The following is a 20792-nucleotide window of genomic DNA, read 5'->3' as shown; positions in this document are numbered from 1 at the left end:
ATTTTTCTTGTTATTTCAGATCTGAACGTACTGCATAAGAGGTTGTCCCATTCTTTTTTTGCGTTAATATATCTAATCCAGCTATCTTTTGTCGGATCGTTCAGGTATCTATTATATGCATTTATCACTGCAGCTATTACCTGTCTCTCCTTTAATCGAGATTCTCGTTTAGCTTTTGCCATATAAGCAATGATCTCTCCTCTTAACACTGCTTTCGCAGTTTCCCAGATAATCGAAAAGTTAGGTACTGACCCTATATTAAGTTGAAAAAATTAATCCGTTTTATTTTTTAACCATGTTCTGAATTTCGAATTATTATTCCGATATTTTGGATAAAAAAAGAGTATTCTACGTGAATGAACATTCTCAAGTGGAACATCAAACATTATAGGGGCATGGTCTGAGATACAAATTTCTGAGATCTAAGCTTTAACGCCAGTTTGATACAAACTGTCGTTTATTAGCATAAGGTCGAACCTTAACATCAATTTAAATGCCTTTGAGTGACAAGTATAGTTCCTGGAATCCGGATTCTGTGTCCTCCATATATCTCTAACTGCAAGATTTTGAAAAATAGTGTTAAATAGTTTTGTTTCTAAATGATCTTTTTTAGTTTTCTTCTGGGCTGCACCTCTTCTTAACCTATCCAAGGGATAACGAGGAGCCATATTGAAATCACCAGCTAAGATAACATGCCCTTCTGCTACCTGCAAAATTTTAGCCTGAAGGGAATCCCAGAAGTCAAGACTAATTATGTTGGGTGCATAAATGTTACATATAGTATAAATTGATTTTGCAATTTTCAGTTTTAATATTATGTATCTGCTATCTGGGTCAACTAATGTAAATAATATGTCATAAGTTATTTTTTTTCCCTAGGAGAATAGCTACCCCTTTTTTTATATTTGCTGATGGAGCAAAAATTACCTCGGCCACCCATGAAGATTTTAGTTTCTGTGATTCCTCTCTGTTTAAATGCGTTTCTTGAATTAAGGCAATAGATGTATTGCAGATGTTTTAAAATCATTTTCCGTTTGATAGGGGAGGTGATGCCCCCTATATTCCAGGAAGTAAATCTAAAGTCTTTATTCATCTATTTTTATACACGAAAAAAAAAGAAAAAAAAAAAAAAGGGGGGGGGGAATTATAAAGGAAAACGTCGACCCCAGGGATCCATTCCTTTTATTTCTAACTTGAAAAAACATCAGGATTATATTTAAGGATACTATCTTGGTTTTCCCTAGAATAGAGCTTATTAAAGCCCATGTTCCGCTAGCTTTTTCTCCGCTTCAGCTGCTGAGTCAAAAAAATAAATTTCACCATCAAGTGGTACCTTAAGCCTAGCTGGGTAGATGACCGTGGCCTGCCACCCTGCTTTCAACATTTTGCCGCAGATTGGGGAGAGTTCCTTTCTTTTAGAAGAAGTCTCAATAGAAAAGTCTTGGAAAAGTAAGATTTTAGTGTCATTATATAGAATAGGTTGATTTTTACGATAATATTGAAGAAAAAGCATTTTATCCTGGTAATTCAGAAATTTTGCAATAATTGATCTAGGTCTAGAAGAATTTCCAAAATTGTTTGTGTATCTCCCCAATCTGTGGACTCTTTCTATGAGAAAAGATGTATGAGGTGGAGGAATAGTTAACAGTTGGGGAAGGGTATGTGTCATACATTTCATGAGATCTTCTTGCTGTGAAGATTCTGGATAGCCTATAATTCTCAGGTTGTTCCTTCTTGACCTGTTTTCAAGGTCATCTACCTTAGCCTGAAGCTTAAGTATCATATTCTGATTGGATTCAATTTTAGGAAAATAAGAGTTTGTTACATCTTCAAGGTCTGATATTCTCTGTTCTGCTTCCTGTAACCTTTTGGAGAACTGTCTTACTTCTACTGTTAGTGATACAATATCCTGCTTGATTTCGTTCTTTAAGCCATCAAACTTAGGAGATACGGCTTCTAATATACTGGAAACTAAAGATTGCGAACCTTGCAGATCCGAACAGCTTGGGTTATTTGTTGGAATGACAACCTCATGTAAATCCCAAATACAATTTTAAAAAACATTCCCAATTACTTACAGTATCTAATTTGCTTTATTCTCAAGATATCCTTTGTTGAAGAAATGGCTATGCACGTGGGTGAGCCAATCACACGAGGCCTATCTGGATATGCTTTTCCGCAAAGCATATCAAGTGAATGAAGCAAATTAGATAATAGAAGTAAATTAGAAAATTTAAAAATCAAAAAAAATGTAGCATTTAAAAAAAAAAAAAAAAAAAAAAATTTTGGGGGCTTAAGTTAGTTGGCTGTGGAGTGTGAAATATCGCGGTCTTTAGGAACTGTGTGTTCCCTGAAAATATACAATATGTATATGCTTATATACATATTGATGTATGTGTTAAAAAATTAGTGTGCGCTAGTATTACTCAGTAGAGCGCAAATATAGCTTTCACAAAAGCGATATTTAGCGCTCCATTTGTAATCTGACCCATAATGTGGTTCACTACTAGCCTATTGTTACAATAATTACACAAAAATGTTGCAATATATTTCTATTTATTTTGTCTCCTTTGCATGGAATTTAGCTCTTAAAATTGAGCGATTTATAATTCTCCGAACTTAAAATAAACCCTGCAAACGTATCAAGGCTAACCCTGCTACATATACTATATGTCTCTAGTTGGCTTTATGAGATAACTGTAAAAAATTTACTTTATACTAACTTTATGACCGTGGTTTTCTGTGGACTAAAGCCCAGATTGGCTCCTCCAAATTAGGTAAAATGTGGGTGAAGTTTGGCTATATAAAAACAATATCAGTAAAATTATGTTAATTTCTTTTAAAACCTTAAGACTTGACTGATATGTTATTCTATAGCAACACAACATAAATGTCTTGCAATTACATGGTGTTTACTGGCCCTATAATATTGTTATACATACATATCCCTTTAAACAGCACAAAAATGAGCAATGCTACAACTTTAACATTTTTAATGCATTGTCTTTACTGGCAATATTTACATTTAGATCTACACAGTAAATTATTTATGAATGCTTCAGCTGTGGTACTTAAGGCGACCAAAAAGCTGTCATTTAAATTAAAGGTAGCGTCACTCTGGCTCTCAGGTGTCAATATAAGAACATTCACAAGCTGTACAATAATTGTAATTATAATAGACAACAATTGTCCATTATGGTAGATTTATAAGAAAGCATTTAAGCACGTTGTAGCTTTACATGTCTTGTCAAACATTGGTATTGTATTACCTGTGTTCAATGCTACAAATACTATTTTCTGAACATTTTTAACACCATATTAATTATGAATGACATAAATTGAGTCAAAGGATTTGCATTGCTAAAAGCACAAGGAGGGGGAAATGGCTGATATATGACCTCTTAATCAGTTACCTAAGAGCCATTTAACCCCTTAGGTACAAATGTATTGCTATCCAGTACATTGAAGCCTAGGTTTATATTCCTTTGAAAAATAAAAACATGCAATTAAGGTGGATTTTTGTGAGAACAGAAAAATGTATAGTAGAGACACAATTGTTTAGTTGCAAAGTGTGCACAGCAGATTACTTAAAGTTTAGCGGATTACATGAGCATTATATTTGTTTGCTAATTTTTCTCTGCTTTTCATTGTTAATCAGGCAGCAACAAAACAGCTCGCCGAAGTTCTGCTACATTCCTTAAGTGAGAATTGCTACTGGAGTCCTTTGGAAAGGCCTTTGCCAGAGCTTATGAACAAAGAGGAAAAATCATTCCCTATTACCAGTCTGCGCCAAAAACCACACATTCATACAGGAGAAAAGTACGTTTTTTTTCCTTTAAAAAAACTGACGTTTTATATCTCTGAATGTTATATTGTATTTCTTGCCCGAGGAATTATTGTTAATTTAAATGAAGCTCTTCTGAAGTATTTTTTAAATACTAAGCAAAAAAAAAATGACTTGGGAATTTGGATCCTTGAAGTGCAGTTCATTCAATTATTAAAATGTAACATACTGAGCCTCAGAGTGGATCAAAGTAAACAACCCAAATGCAGTTTAACATGCGCTAATTATACTGAACTGAGGAAGGTATTATGTATCACATGAATCATGCATGACGCGTTTCACCTTACTGCTCTTCATTTTAACAGTTGGTAAAAAAACAACAACAAAAAAACGCACAGTAAATAACCTAATTTTTCTAATGTGTTTGTTTTCAGTATTTATTGCCCGCAGGACAACATTGAAGAGGCACTTCTGCTACTTTTGATCAGTGAATCAATGGTAAGCTATAAATGAAATAGCCGGAAACATTAGAATCCTGACATTAAAACTAAATTACATGTTGATCATCATGTCAGTAATGAGTAATCACGATTTAGTTTCAGGAAGACATTCTTTGTTTCTTTGTTATATATTCATTTAAGAGTTCACACATTTATATGAAATATAGGAGTCAGCTACATTTTTAGGAGCTAGACTAGGGTGGCTGGATACAAATTCATTTAGAATGAATAGTACCTAAGGGGCAGAATAAACATTGTAGGATCCATGTTTCCTTAGCTTTATCAAGCTGTGTGTATATATTTATATGTGTGGGAAAATGTATATAGAGAGACAGAGAGGTGTATATATATTAGTATATATTTCTGTATACATTTTAAAAAACAAAGAAACAGATTAGATTGTTTGTTCATGGTCAAATATGCTTAGCAATGTTATTGTGACAAATTATTTGCACATATCGACAATGTGATGCTATTCTTAAAAAAAAAAAACAGTTTGCAACTGTAGAATATTGTCCAGTCTAGCAGGCTATGGATTGTTATCGTTTTAGCTGTATCATATGGTACTATTTAAAGGGATATGAAACCCAAACATTTTCTTTTGTGATTCAGACACAGCAAAGAATTTTAAATTGACTTCTAATATTAAATTTGCTTTTTTTCCTTGGTATTCTTTGTTGAAGAGACACCTAGGTAGGAGTCTGGAGCACTGCATGGCAGGAAATAGTGCTGCTATTTAGTGCTCTTGCAAATGGATAACATTCTTGCAAAACTGTGGCTTCAGACATGGGCAGGCTCCGTAGCTTATATTTCTGCTTTTCAACAAAAAGATACCAAGCGGACAAAAATTGATAACAGAAGTAAATCAGAAATCTGTTTAAAATCGCATGCTCTATCTGAATCATTTAATGAAACATTTTGGGTTTCATGTCTCTTTAAATTACTGCCCATCAGGCTTTTTAAGAACATGTAGTTGCTGAAGAGATATGCCTATTTTGACAATCTATATATACATATATATATAGATAGTTAGATTACAAGTGGAGCATTAACATTTGTGCGTGAACGTTATCAGGTTTTTGCACTCAAGTTGACGACCGTTTATATCACAAGTTGAAAGTGGTTGCAAGAGCGCAATCGCATTTTATGCTTGTTGGGTTATTGCGAATGAAAAGCTTGCATAATGAGTAGTGAGTTAAAAAAGTTGCATGAAACACAACATAAATACATTTAAAATTACAGTTACACTCATATAAACACTATCTGATAAACATTATTCATATAAATATTTAAAAAAATTATAAGGGCTCAAAGGTATATGACAAGGTGTTTGACTGCAAAGGGATCAATTGTATATATACATATTCATGTCTAAATATGTGTATGAATGTATATATATGTTTATATGTGTGCACCAGTGTTCCCTCTAAGGCTAGTTTTGTGAGCGGCTCAGCAGTGAAACGGTTAATAAGAGAACTGCACCTTGCAGTCGACATTGCTAATTTGTGGGTCCTAGGGTCCCTGGGGACTCAGAACCGTAGGTTTCCATTCCTTTGGAGTCTGGAGATGTGATTAACTTCCGGAGGGCTAGTATCTGGTGGACAATTTGCGTCTTCACTTGTGGTATCTCCAGATGACGACTTTGTGGCCTAGTCGCATTCCTTTTGTGGTGGCGATGTTTCCTTTCCTCCCATCTTGGGTTGGGTCATTTGTTCTGGAAGTGCGGGCATTTCCTTCTTCCTTTTTTTTCAATATTTCGTTTGCTCTAGTACGTAGAGTGCAGGGGCCTCCCTGCCTCTCTACCAGGAGCTGCGAGGCTCCCATTGTTATTCCGTTTCAAGGATGTCGGGAGACAGATCCTGCAAGGATCTCTGGAGACTGTCATCTTCTCAAGATATGAACTGCCCCTTGTCATCCCATGGCCTTTAGACTCTCGGATGCTATCCATTGATCTTATTGCATATTTAGCCCTTCGGGCTTAAGGGTAGGAGTTCTGAGGTCAGTTACAGTATTTTCGCCAGTCTGGGGTCAGGAAATTGACCATTTATCTTCTCCAGTTTGTGGGTCAGGTCGTTAGGCCTGTCTACATGGATTGTGGATGTTGCTAGGTTCTTTACATCTAAGGACTTTAGATGGCGGAAAGCACTGTCTTGGTGCGCTCCTAACCATAGGAGGCAGCTTATGGGCTCCTCAGGAACTTTAGATCGTCAGATCGGTTCCATTTTCGAAGACTCTGGCTTAGGACCATGTCTCTTGCCTGGAACGGGTATGGACGGTCCTGCTTAACCTTAGGGTTTGGTTCTCCCGTGTGTACGTTTGGAGGGGGTGGGGGTTTCTGACTCTCATGGGAGATTAATATCAGCCTGAGGCTTCAGTTTGAGGTTTTCTGACGGGTCCCTACTTGTCTGCTGGGACATCTGATGATTTCTAGTAGGCTCCAGTTGCTGTAACAACTGGACTAACAATATTGGGGTTTAGCCTCTCTTGATAGGGTGGTTACAGTTGCTTAATCCTCTTTTTCTCACCTTGTCCTTGTTTTTCGTAGGGATTTTCTCACTCTTGCGTTCTCAAGAACTGGCTGTGCCTCAACACACAAGCAAAGGCACCGCATTTTTTTGTACCCACCCTTTGTTTGCATTCAGTGTCCTCTAACTTGGGTATTGTTTTCCCAAAAGTAATGAATGCAGCTGTCGAGTATTCCCATTTAAGAAGAAAAACATAAATTATACTTACCTGATAATTTTATTTTCTTCTGACTGGAAGAGTCCACAGCTCCTGCCCGTGTTTTATCTATGGGGCGGCAGTACATTTTTGTTCTTCTAGCACCTTTTTCCACCCTGATATTTCTCCTACTGTTCCTTGTTCCCTTGGCAGAATGATTGGGGTATGAGGGAAGTGGGGGAGGTATTTAATGCCTTTGGCTGGTGTGTCTTTGCCTCCTCCTGGTGGCCAGGTTCTGAATTCCCAAAAGTAATGAATGCAGCTGTGGACTCTTCCCGTCAGAAGAAAAGAAAATTATCAGGTAAGCATAATTTATGTTTACACTGCTGGGCGGCTCACAAAACTGGCCTTAGAAGGAACACTGGTGTGCACATATGTATTGATATGTGTACATATATACTTATAAACATATATGTACATATAAATATATATATATTTGAGGGAGGGCGGAGCCTGCAGGCATCCAAGATGGTTGTGAGTTGTTAGAGCTCCTTACACAGAGAAAGGGCTTTCTTTAGAAAAAAAAGGTCATATTTGTGCAAATTTTTCATACGACCGTGCATCGAATAGCTAAAGACCCCAGGAACTAATGGTGCTAGTTTGACTCGGCAAATGGGAAAACAGACTGTAAAAGTCCCGACACTACAAATTGTAAGGCCTAAATAGAGGCGCCAAATCACAGCCAAACTACAACGGGCAAACGTTACCAAGCAGAAAAGCCGAGCATACCATTAACAGTCCGCAGAATCTGCAGTGTGGTGATCGGGTTCCTATTCCCTGCAAGGCACAACTGAGAGACCCCAGATGTCGACGCTGCACGACTCCAACAGTAAACCGTGAGTATGGAACATTAGGTGTCAGACTGTCACAGCGCAATGCGCTGACTACATAGCGACCCACAAGTTACAGCACTGGACACAAATTAAGCTCCACGTTGAGCGTATCCCACATTCAGAGAGGCGACTAAAAATTATCAATACCCACACACATGAGGGGCAAATAGTGTATATATAAACACTGATTTCAGCCCTATATCCAATATATACACAGAAGACCTTTCTCCTAACCTTATCATCTTAAAATATCAGCGGTGTCTCAGGACTATTTTGAAGGGCCTAACTTAAGCCTAATTAGCGTAATACAGGCTTCTACGAAAATACACAAAGAGAGAGATATCTCAAGCCAGAATCCAAGATGGCTCTGCGCAAACCGCCAAAACCAGACAAACAACTGAAAGGGCACAGCTCCACTCAGAACACGGTTTCAAATTTCTTTAAAAACTCAGAAAAGAGAAAGTCCCCACAACACTCTCTAGGGGAGGAAGAAGAAACAGAGCAGCATTTCAATTCTCAGCCCAGTCCCCCAAATTCACCACAATATGGCAAAGATAGAGAGGCAGATCAACCAGCTACCCTTAAAGATATAGTCACGCTGATAGATCAAGTTAAAAGCTGTATCAAGCAAGAATGTGCTGACCTCAAAAAGGACATCACAGATTTGGGGGCCAGAGTAGAAACACTAGAGGGAGACCACGAAGACATCTGCACCAATATGGCAGAGATGAACCACACGGTGACCCAGCACGACACCCTCATAAAGGATCTTGAAAATAAACTGGATGATCTCGAAAATAGAACGAGACGTTGTAATTTAAGACTCAGAGGCATCCCAGAAGAGGTTCAAGGTACAGAGATAAAAGATTTCCTACAGGGTTTGTTTCAAGGTATGCTACTCTCATCAGACCATGAAGAAGACCGACACATCCCTCTAGAAAGGGCACACCGCTCTCTGAGACCAAAGCCGCAAGGCGACCAGCCACCCAGGGACATTATAGTGTGTTTCCTAAGTTACCAGGATAAGGAGACGATTCTATCTCTTGCCAGAAAGCAAGCTCACCTAATACACCAAGGCTCAAAGATCCAAATATTCCAAGATCTCTCCTTTCGCACGCTCCAACAGAGGAAAACATATAATGAGCTGACTTCACACCTCCGTAGCTTAAAGATCCCCTACAGGTGGGGGTTCCCAGTGTCCCTAATAGTTCAGAAAGAAGGACGTCGATACGAATGCAAAGATCCTCTCAACACATCCCAATTCTGCAAACAAATGGGGATAACCACTCCACCTCTTGGTGGATCGGAAACCCTACAACTCCATCAGGAAGATACGCAGCTTCCCAAAGGGCAACGAAAAAATTGTCAATCTTCAACAAAAAGACTTCCACGAAAACGTCAGATACCTGACCCGTCTGGCAACCAAGAAATCCGCTGAAAACACAGAAGAGTTGATTAATGACTCGCTGCTCCTGAACCACAGCGTGAAAGCTGCGAACATAGAAGTTCTCCACCTACAACTGATGAACGGCATTAAAGCCGAAGACCCTAGATATAAAACTTTCAGTCTTAACCTCTCAGAAGCTTTCATGTAGAAAGCCAGCAGGTAAAATGACTAATTGGGGGGGGGGGGCTAAACGAGTGATAACTTGTGGACACAGATATACCTAAGTTATACAGGTAATCACTTCTTGATAGTCTTTATATGTTTTATCATCTCACATATAAGTTAGAGATGCCTTTAAACTCTGCACTGTTATTTTATAGTTGATTGTTAACCTAAATTTGTTTACCAGTTTATGCTCCTATATATCACAGGTAAGAAATATGACCTAACTTGTATTGATTACGGATATCAGCCTTAATTCTGTGATTTGTTCCTCATTTTTTATTATTCTACTCACTTTAGTTTGTTTAGTTATTATACTAAAACATAGTTACAAGTAGTAACGTTTAGATACCACACGAATACCACCACATTCATTTCATAAACACCCACACATACACGTTCATAGTTTAATTTCCATTTGATAAACAGTATCTTGTACTGACGCAACCACCAGACAGGATAAGCTATACGTCCTCAGCTTGAGCATAATTATTTACACACATGGCGCAGATAAAAATGACCACCACGACCACCTCAGGAGAGTTTATGATCGCAACACAAAATGTTAAGGGTTTTCTGTCCGCAGAAAAGCGATCTATAGCATTTCATGATTTTTTCAAGAAAAAGATAGATATTATACTGTCCCAAGAAACACATTTCAGACGAAACAAGGAACCCACTATCACAAACAGGTACTACGCCAAACATTTTATTAGTTCAAGCCTAGATGGAAAAAACGGTGTATGCATATCTATTAGACAAGGAATTCCCTTTGAATTATTAGACAACTTCCGAGACAAAGAAGGTAGGATCCTGATCCTAGTGGGATTACTTTACAATAGACCTATTATCATTGCTAATATTTATGCACCCAACAAGCCCACACCTCCATTTTTTAGATTAGTCACGAGATCTCTCCTAGACATTGCAAAGGGACCAATTCTGCTGGGTGGGGATTTGAACTTCCCAATCTGTCCCCCCCTTGACACATCTTCAGGGAAATCCTACATCTCCATTAGACACATTAAAACTAACTATAAGACACTCCAAATCCCCACATTATTCGATACCTGGAGACTGGTTCACCCAGAGACCAAAGATTTCACATTCTTCTCCAACCCCCAGCATAGTTACTCTAGAATAGACTATATTCTATGTTCTCAAAATATGCTGACAAATCTTAAATATTCAAAGATATCACATACCGCATGGTCTGACCACAGTATGGTTATAACGTCATTTACATGGGCCTCTAAACCCAAACCTCAAAACAATTGGAGACTTAACGACAATATATTCACTGACCCCCATGGTAGTAGAGACAATTGGCAAATGCACAGAGGAATTTTTCCTACATAATGACCCACTGATTACATCGGCAACCAACAATTGGGAAGCATTTAAATGCACTATTAGAGGAGAAATAATCCAACACACACACAGGCTGCGTAAACAGAGGTCCACAGCATATCTCACTCTTATAGCTGACTTAAAGAAAGCAGAAACATCGCACAAATCAGATCCAAAATCACCCCAGTACTTGACGGTTTTAAACGCAGCCAGGAAAGCACTAAATGAGCACCTAATTCACAATGCACAAATGAGAGCATTGACCACTAAAGCTAAATTTTTTATCGATAATAATAAAGCAGGGAAAATGTTAGCCAGATCGTTAAAAAAGAAAAAATTACGGACGCATATTCGTATGATTAGAGGTCAAGATGGCACTCCTCAAAACCAAAATGACAGTATCGCTGACAGCTTTGCAGACTATTATCGATCTTTATATAACCTAAATACACACAACACTTCTAATAAACTAGAACTAATACAACAATATCTCTCCAGAGTTCAGGTTCCAACGATGACAGAGACGGATAGGGAAAATATAGCCTCCCCTATTACCCTACAAGAGGTTCTGGATACAATTAAACAATTGCCAATGGGTAAAGCACCGGGCCCCGACGGTCTTACATCTAAGTTTTATCAACTATACAATTTCCAATTAGGTAAACATCTCTTAACACTATACCAAGATATAGATAAGGGCTCAAAATTCTCTCAACCACTATTAGAAGCATCCATTACAGTAATCCCAAAGCCAGGAAAAGCAGACAACAAAGTCCAAAATTATCGCCCAATCTCCCTAATCAATATAGACATGAAAATATATGCAAAATTACTAGCCACCAGACTAAATAATATATTACCCCAAATTGTTCATACCGACCAAGTGGGATTTGTGCAAGGACGAGAAGCAAAAGACAACACCACTAGAATACTACATACATTACAATACGCGACGGACAACAATACCCCAATGACATTCCTTTCCACGGACGCCCGAAAAGGCATTTGACAGGGTCCCTGTAGATATATAAATAGGATCAAAGCCCTCTATTCAATCCCTTCCGCTAAAGTAATAGTCAATAGCACTCAATCACACAACTTTCCAATAAGGAATGGTACAAGGCAGGGATGTCCCCTCTCGCCCCTACTATTCATTTTAACAGTAGAAATTCTTGCGACTATGGTCAGGACACACCCTGAAATCAAACGCTTCACATACGGCCTGCACACTCAGAAATGCTTACTCTTCGCAGACGACATTATATTCACACTGACAGAGCCTAAATCCTCAATACCTCAATTACTAAAAACTTTACAGGAATATAAGCAGGTCTCAATTTTTTCAATTAACTTGGACAAGTCTATGTTGATGCCCATTAATCTAAACCAGCCATCTATCCAGTACCTGACTGCACATACACAATTCGACGTAGTCCAATCAGTTAAGTACCTTGGGACAATCATCCCAAACAAACTATCAGAGATATATGAAAAGAATTTCGTACCTATATACTCAGAAATAAGTCAACTGTTAAACACATGGCATAAACAGGGACATTTATCATGGATAGGTCGTATAAATGCGATCAAAATGTCTATCATACCGAAATACCTCTACTTGTTCCAAACGCTGCCCATTAGCCTACCCCAACACTTCTTTAATTCACATCAGAAGTTACTAGAGTTGTTTATATGGTCATATAGTAGACCAAGAGTGGCGAGAAAAAATTTGTACCTGGCTAAAGAGGATGGGGGACTGAGTGTCCCTATCCTTAGAAACTATTATACAGCATCCCTACTAGCACGAATCGTAGCTTGGTGCCACAACAGCCCATCAAAACCATGGGTTCAGATGGAATCTCAACTAGTAGACATACTAAATTTATCCAATTTACCCTGGCTATTGAAGAAACACAGACCAAATCAGGTAGGGACCAATATATTAATAAAAGCCACATTAGATGTCTGGGACAAAACACTTAAAGATCAGAACAACCTTTCAACTATGGTTTCTCCCTTATCCCCCCTATTTCAAAATCCTTACTTCTTCCCAGATAAGTTAGAGGGCCTAGCGTACTCTACCTCTACCCACACACACGTCCCAATACATACATTAACACAGGATGGCTTGTTCAGGAGTCAGCAGGAACTAAAAGAGGAAATAGGAACACCTTTTGACAAATGGTATATATATCTGCAAGCTCGACATGCAGTCATGACAGATACACAAAAACACGAATTCTTAAGACCTTTTACGCCATTTGAGAAACTGTGCACAACTACGAGTATAGCAAGATCACATGTCTCTTTGATCTATGCCATATTGTGCAAAAAGATCCCTAAAACAACACCGTCCTACATAAAGCAATGGGAACGAGAGATGCAATTAGAATTTACTGAAGCACAATGGGCTCACACATTTTCCTCTACTAGGAAATCCTCCATTTCACTCACTTTAGTAGAACTTAATTATAAGATACTATCCAGGTGGTATCTCACCCCACATAGATTATGCAAGATTTTTCCGTCGGCGTCCCCTCTATGTTGGAGGCAATGCGGAGAAATAGGGAATATGACCCATATTTGGTGGTCATGTCCCAAACTGAAACCATTCTGGGACCAGATCATATATAAAAAATAAAATACAATTCAACCTCACGCTAAACTCCACTATAGTTCTGCTGAATCAATTACCCAATCTTGGCTGTGCATATAGAAGAAAACTATTGTCTTGTATGTTGAGCTGTGCGAAAAGGCTAATCCCTAGGTTATGGAAGAAGCAAGAAGCCCCAACCTTAACGCAATGGATCTCGGAGGTTAACATGGTCCTAAAGTTAGAAAAAATGCATTACAGTTATATAGGGAAAAAAGATTTCATACTAGAGGTCATATTCCTGTGGGAGCTAGACCCTACTAATGTTAATCGTGTACTTAGGTCATTAATACGCAAGTAAATAAAGATTTTATCAAGCTAGGGCAAATTGGTTGCTCCATAAATATATATATATGTTTATGTTTTATGTAAGATGCTTGTATATGTGTATTCAGACAATTTGTTATGTACACAAGAAAATGGAAAAATTCAATAAAAACATTTATTATATAAATATATATATATATATATATATATATATATATATATATATATATATATATATATATACACACACACACACACATTGGAATTTTCAGTCAAGTACCTGAAAACATATTTAGTCAATATTAATATTTAATAATGTGTCTTACTGTGAACATGCTGTACATATTTCATATTTCAATGTTCTTCACATACAGGAAATGTTTTTTTTTTAAATTTTAAATACAATTTTTATATATATATATATATATATATATATACTGTATATATATATATATATATATAAATAGATAATAGCGCTGAATATATGATATATATATAACTGTGCATATCTATTCCAATATATCTGTACTCTAGATATATATTCTACACTAACATTATTATATATATATATATATATATATATATATATATATATATATATATATATATATATATATATATATATATATATGAAAAACTACTTGTTTTCCCAGTGAAGAACATAGGAAAGCAAGTTAAGTCTAATGCAGTGGTGGGTCAGCGCACATGCAGAATTAGTTATCTTAAAGCTGCTTGTTATGGAAATATTACATATAAATTATTAAAAATATTAATAATTATTATTAATAAATATTATAGATATTGATTATTTAAAATTGTGTGTTTTTGGAATTATTATAGAAGTTGTCTATATTAGTGGTTTTCAAGCTTTTTTTTTGGAAGTTGTTTGTTTAGCTTTTAAACTGGGACATAAGCCTGTAAAAGAAACAAATAAATGTAATGAAACAAACAAATGTAATAAAACAAATTAATGGCTCCATGGCCGGCGTTCTTGCTCCACGGTTACCTCCACTCTGCGCCACCTTCGCCCTGGATGAAGATAGAAGAGGTCCCCACTCTGAAAGAAGATGTCGCCACTTGGAAGAAGACCTTCACCACCTGGAAGAAGACCTACCTATTTGGGGGTTAGTTGGGGGTTAGACTTAGGCTTTTTTTATTTTTGGGGGTGTCTTTTTTTTAGATTAGGGATTTTTTTATTATTTTCATGGGCTGCAAAAGAGCTGGTTGCCCTTTTAAGGGGAATGCCATATAAATGCCCCTTTAGGGGCAATGGGTAGCTAGCTTAGTTTTTTTTAGTGTTAGTTTTTTTTAATTTTGGGGGGGTTTGGTTTTTTACTGTTAGGGGGGACTTAGTATTTTTTATGTAAAAGAGCTGTTTAACTTAGGGCAATGCCCTACAAAAGGCCTGTTTAAGGGCTATCGTAGTTTAGATTTGGGGGTGTTTTTATTTTGGGGGGACTTTTTTTTTTTTTTTTTACTTATAACTAGAACCATCTTTATTGTGATAATGTAGAAAGAATGTTCTCCTTGACATCTTTTCAAGAATTACAATATTTCCATAGCACAAGTGGAACTTTATTTGGTATATTGAACATAAAATTTTAATTAAATAAAATCCCAATATGTTGAACAACTTATATTCACGTTAAGTTTATTATTGAAAAGTTTTTTTGTTGTATTTTTTTATTTTTTTATTTATTAGTTTTTAAATTCAAAAACAAAAATGAAAATCAGTATACATCAACAGTGAATGTTTCAGTATGACATTCGTATACGATACAATACAATACAATAAAAGGTTCAACTTAACTATGCATCTTCATTCTGTGTATAATTTCTGTAATTTCTCACTAACGAGATACATAAGGGTCTGATAATTAATCTCTTTCGTGGGTTATAACTTGAGAAAGTGTGACAATCAAATAACGTGGAGTAACTCCAACAAGATTAGTGGTTCAAGTACAATCGCATTTAAACTTTTAGAATTATCCTCGAGTTCTAATTCAGTTAATGTCTGGCAAATTTTCCTCGTCTGAAATAGGTATTTAAACCAGTTTAATCGGTCTGGCACTCTCAATCTCCTACGATACTGAATGTATTCTTGGCTGTAGTCCTCTGATCCCTATCTAGTTATCGTATATCTGTAGTTTGGGGCTGCCGGAAACCAGGTGTGAATGGATGATTGCATGTTTATGATGGATATGGATATGGATAGTGGGCTCACAAGTATTCTTGCCATAAAAACCTGGCGTTTAATATGGTGTCTGATTTATTACGGTAAAGGTAGCCGTACTTTTCTTAGGAGAATTGCTCTTCTACTTCCTTGACCCACATATTTCTACTCAAAGTGCTAGATGTTTTCCAATGGCGGGCTATTAGTTTTCTTGCGCTATTAAGGCCAATCTGCAAGACCAGCAGTTTTAGGCGGCAGGGCAACTTGGGCAGATCATTTAATAAAGCTATATTTGGAGTTAATGTAAAATTGCTTGCAATACCTTGTTTACAATATGTTTCTACTGCTTCCCATAATGGACGGACCTTAGGGCAGTGCCACCACATATGAATCAAATTGCCATGCATCCCACAGCCTCTCCAGCACAAGCCGGACGTGTTAGGATATATGCTAGCCAGCCTCGATGGGGTCAGGTACCACCGAAGAAGGATTTTAAAATTTAACTCCAGTATCTCCGGAGAAGTCGAGGATTTTTTGACTGAACTAAAAATTTTGTGCCATTTTTCGGCTTCTATATTTTCTATGAGGTCTAAATTCCACTTGGCTGTGTATGCTGGTAAGGTGTCTACTGGGGTGTTTATAAGTAACTTGCGGGATGTGGATAGTGTTCCTCTTGGTATGACGCTACTAAAGCACATTTGTTCGAAAGCAGTAGGTTTTCTCAGCAAATCTGATTTGAATGGTGACGTGTGTATATAATGGTGTAATTGGGCATACTTTAGCCATTTGGAAAATTTCCCATCTGCTAAACCTGCTAATTTGTCTCTCTCTCTAATAGCTTGCCTGCTTCTGTGAATTTAAGTAATGGGATGGTGTAGTCCCATTCAGTTAATCGTTGGAAACCTTTGTCTAGGCCTCCCACCATTTCAATGTTTAATACAATTGGGAAGAGAGGGGACCTATAAGTGGAAATGTGGGGTTTGGTGGCGATTATATGATCCCAACTTTTAAATAATTGTTTGTGAATTTCAAGATATCAGCATTGGGGGGGGTCTAAGGTCTTTAGATACCCAGCATAGGGCATGTACCAGGGGAACTTTGAGAATGTGTGAATCTAACGTGACCCATGCCTTGCGTTCTTGTGTCTTGTGCCAGTCTAGGATTCTTTGCAGGGTCACTGCTTGGTAATACTCCTCAATTTTCGGTAAACCCAACCCCCCATTCAAATTTGATCTATACATTGTGTTCTTATTGATTCTTGGTCTGCATTTACCCCATACAAATGCATTAAGGTATTTCTGTATCCTATTTAAGTACCATTGTGGAAGATGAAGTGGGAGAGTTTGTAGAATGTATAAGATTCTGGACAATGTAGTCATTTTTATAGCTTGAACCCTACCCCACCAGGACAGTGGTTTGTTCGTCCAAGTCTTAAGGTCGCGTTGGGTATTGATTAACAATGTGTTATAGTTTTTGTCAAACAGTGTCATCTGTCTGGGGGAAAGGGGAATCCCTAGATATCTGATTAAATCTGTTTTTAACCGGAGCGGACAAATTGCCGATAAGGAATTAAATTTAGTAGTTGGTAAAGTGATGTTTAGGATCTCGGATTTTTGCTTGTTGACAAGAAAGTTAGAATAACTTCCAAATATGTCTAGTTCGACAAGGATTTCTGGGATAGTTGTGGATGGAGACGAGACCGTAAACAGTACGTCATCTGCGTACATTGCGATTTTATAGTCCTGTTGGCCTATTGTGATCCCTTTGATGTTTTGGTTCTGGCATACCCTAGATGCGAACACCTCCATCATCAAGATGAAGAGAATCGGGGACAGGGGGCACCCTTGTCGTGTGCCATTATTAATAGGGAGCGTTTCAGATAAAATCCCATTCACCCTTACTCTAGCACTTGGTTGCGTATATAAGCTGAAAATTCTGTTTATTATTTTCGGGCCGAATCCTATGTTTTTTAGGGTTAATGTTAGAAATTGCCAATTTGTTCGGTTGAATGCTTTTTCGGCGTCTATGGCCATCAGCACCGACTCAATGTTATGGTATTTTGTGTACTCTATGAGTGTTAAAGCTCTAAGGGTGTTATCCCTCGCCTCCCGGCCAGGGACAAAACCCACCTGATCCGTATGTACAATATCATTCAGGACTAGATTCAAACGGTTTGCTATGACTTTTCCTAGTATCTTTATGTCAACATTAAGAAGTGATATTGGTCGGTAGCTGGCCGGTTCGTCCTGTGGTTTGTCGGGTTTTAGAATCACTGATATGTGTGCCGCTAAGGAATCCATAGTGAGATGGGATTTCTCGTCCAGGGCATTAAAATGTTTTAACAGGTGAGGGGTGAGGATGGTTCTAAATGTCTTGTAGTATAAATTAGTGAGGCCGTCAGGTCCTGGGCTTTTCCCTACTGGTAAGTCTTTAAGGACTGTCAATATCTCTGACAATGTTATAGGTCTCTCCAGATCTTCTGTTTGAGATTGTGTTAATTTATTTAGATTAGCTGAGTTTATGTAGTCCACCATTTGTTGTGTATGCATCAGAGAGGTGTTAATATCCAGATTATATAGCTGGTGATAGAAGTTTTGGAAGTGTGCAGCTATTGCCTTACTGTTGTGTATATAATCGTTATGTGGAGTTCTGAGTTTATAAATATGTGTTAAGTAGCTTCTATCTTTACGCGTGTGTGCTAGTGTTTTGCCCGGGCGATTCCCCTCATAAAAATATTTTTTCCTGAATTGTAGAGCTTTCCTCTGGGCCTCAGAGTAGAGTAGTGTTTTCAGTTCATTTCTAGCGGTTGTTAAAGCTCGTAGAGTAATGTGATCTGAGGGTGAGTGTTTGTGCTGTACCTCTAGTGTGTGGATTCTTGTTGTCAAAGAGTTCAGTTGTGTGTCATGTTGTTTTTTGAGGTGTGCTTTATGCTTGATGAATTCTCCTCGAAATTTCGTCTTATGAGCTTCCCATACGTAAAGAGGTTGAGTTTCTGGGATAGCGTTGAAGTTAAAATATTCTATTAGTGTGTATGTAAGTTTTTGTGTTATCAGTGGGTGGTGTAAGAGGTATGCATCCAGTTTCCATATGAAAGGATGTATCGGGGAGTCCGGCCAGTCCATCTCCATCATTATCATGGAATGATCTGACCAGACTGTTGGAACAATGTCTGAGTCTTTTAGCAGAGAAAGGTTTGCCTGATCTAAGTAGAAGTGGTCTATTCTGGAATACATTGCCCAAGGGTGGGAATAGAAAGTAAAGTTTCGCTGTGTAGGATGTTGTATTCTCCACGTATCCACAAGTCCTAGGTGTTTAATGTAGTTAAGTACAGAGTTAGGGGGGCGAGGCAGCGTTTTAGTGTTATTGGATGTAGTGTCCAGGGAAGGGTCGAGTGTAGTGCTAAGGTCCCCTCCTAAAATTATAGGGCCTTTACTTACTTCCTGTGTCATATCTTTCAATTTATTAAAAAACCTATTCCTACGTGTACTAGGGGCATAAACGTTAATTAACGTGATGGGTCTATTGTGTATAAGGCCCACTAGTATAAGGATCCTGCCCTCTGTATCATGAGTGGAGTTGAGAAGTTGAAAAGGGAGAGAGCGATGGATAAGAATCCCAATCCCATTTTTCTTTTTTTCGTGGGAGTTTAGGAAACTGAGGGGGAAGTTTTTGTTATGAAATTTAGGTTCGCTAGCCTTAGGGAAGTGAGTTTCTTGTATAAATACCACTGAACTTTTTTGCTTGGTAAACCATTGCAGAGCAACAGACCTTTTTGTGGGGGAGTTGAGGCCCTTAGCATTTTGTGAAACTATTAATATTGATCTATGTGCCATCTTTATTCTTTGACATATGTTCTGTGAATAAACTGTGTAATGTATGCCTTACCCTAGAGTGCAACTTTGGTCTGTCTGGCGGGTTTGCCACTACGATGTGTTGTAAATACCTTATAGAGCGTAGAGAAGTGCCGGAATTGGCGTTAGTAGAGGATATGAACCTGCTATGTAGTTTGAACCTTAAGAGGATGCTGAAATGAAACAACAAACAATTATATAAACAATACAATAAACAATGAACATGTTTAACTGACATCTAAACAATAAAATTAAGAATAGGTCTAGGAATAGGAGATATCCTCCGCGTCCTAATAATACAGTAATCGAGGAGGGTTAGTAGTAAGGGTACACTACCAACATTCCCCTTTGGCTAATGTGAAATGAGTTTAGTGAAGGGGGGTTTCTTTACTCTGGAGGAATCGTGTATATAAACAAGACTGTTAAGTAAATTACAATAAAGGTGGGTCAGTAACTTTAGCTGTTTTATGTTTCCTGTTGACAGTTATCCATTTCTGGCGTTGTGGTTTGGACAGGGAAAGTTCTGTACTTTGGTTTTCTTCTGCTTGGTCCGATGACTGTGGAATTTGCTTCGGTAAAGGAATGTTCAGCTGGGAGCAAAAAGAGTTCTGATCTTCCAAATCTTTGTATGTGTATTCTTTATTCTCTCTAACCACTCTAAGGGCAAAAGGAAACCCCCAACGATAGGGAATGTTATGTTCCTGTAGATGCATAGTGAGGAATTTGACTTCTCTTCGCCTGGAGAGGGTCAGCGGGCTTAAGTCTGCGAATATTTGTATGGTGTCACCGTCTTTGTGTATTGGTGCTTTCTTTCTGGCCGCGGCCAGTATTTGCTCTTTGTCTTTGAAGTTGTGGCAGCGAAGTATAATGTCCCTTCGGGGTGCTTTTGCTGAGGGTTTGGGTCTCAAAGCTCTGTGCATTCTGTCTATGGATACGTTGGTCCCCTCCTTAGTGTTCAGGAGAAAACCAAAGAGGTCTAGTATGTATTGCGGTAATGTCGCAGATAGAATATTTTCAGACACCCCTCTTATCCTTAAGTTTTGACGTCTGC

At 37.9% G+C, this 20792-nt stretch overlaps 1 protein-coding gene across 1 annotated transcript in view; it reads left to right on the top strand.

Moving 5' to 3' along the window:
* The window catches only part of TTC7A (tetratricopeptide repeat domain 7A), a 1159252-nt gene that overhangs the window by 332345 nt on the left and 806115 nt on the right, over nt 1-20792 (top strand). The window contains exons 7-8 of the mRNA XM_053712237.1: nt 3659-3819; nt 4219-4282. Of these exons, the coding sequence (XP_053568212.1) occupies nt 3659-3819; nt 4219-4282 (225 nt within the window). The remainder of the gene's footprint in view (nt 1-3658; nt 3820-4218; nt 4283-20792) is intronic.

This window comes from Bombina bombina, chromosome 4, assembly GCF_027579735.1.
Source record: "Bombina bombina isolate aBomBom1 chromosome 4, aBomBom1.pri, whole genome shotgun sequence".
NCBI lineage: Eukaryota > Metazoa > Chordata > Amphibia > Anura > Bombinatoridae > Bombina > Bombina bombina.
This window is presented reverse-complemented; position numbering and strand designations above follow the sequence as displayed.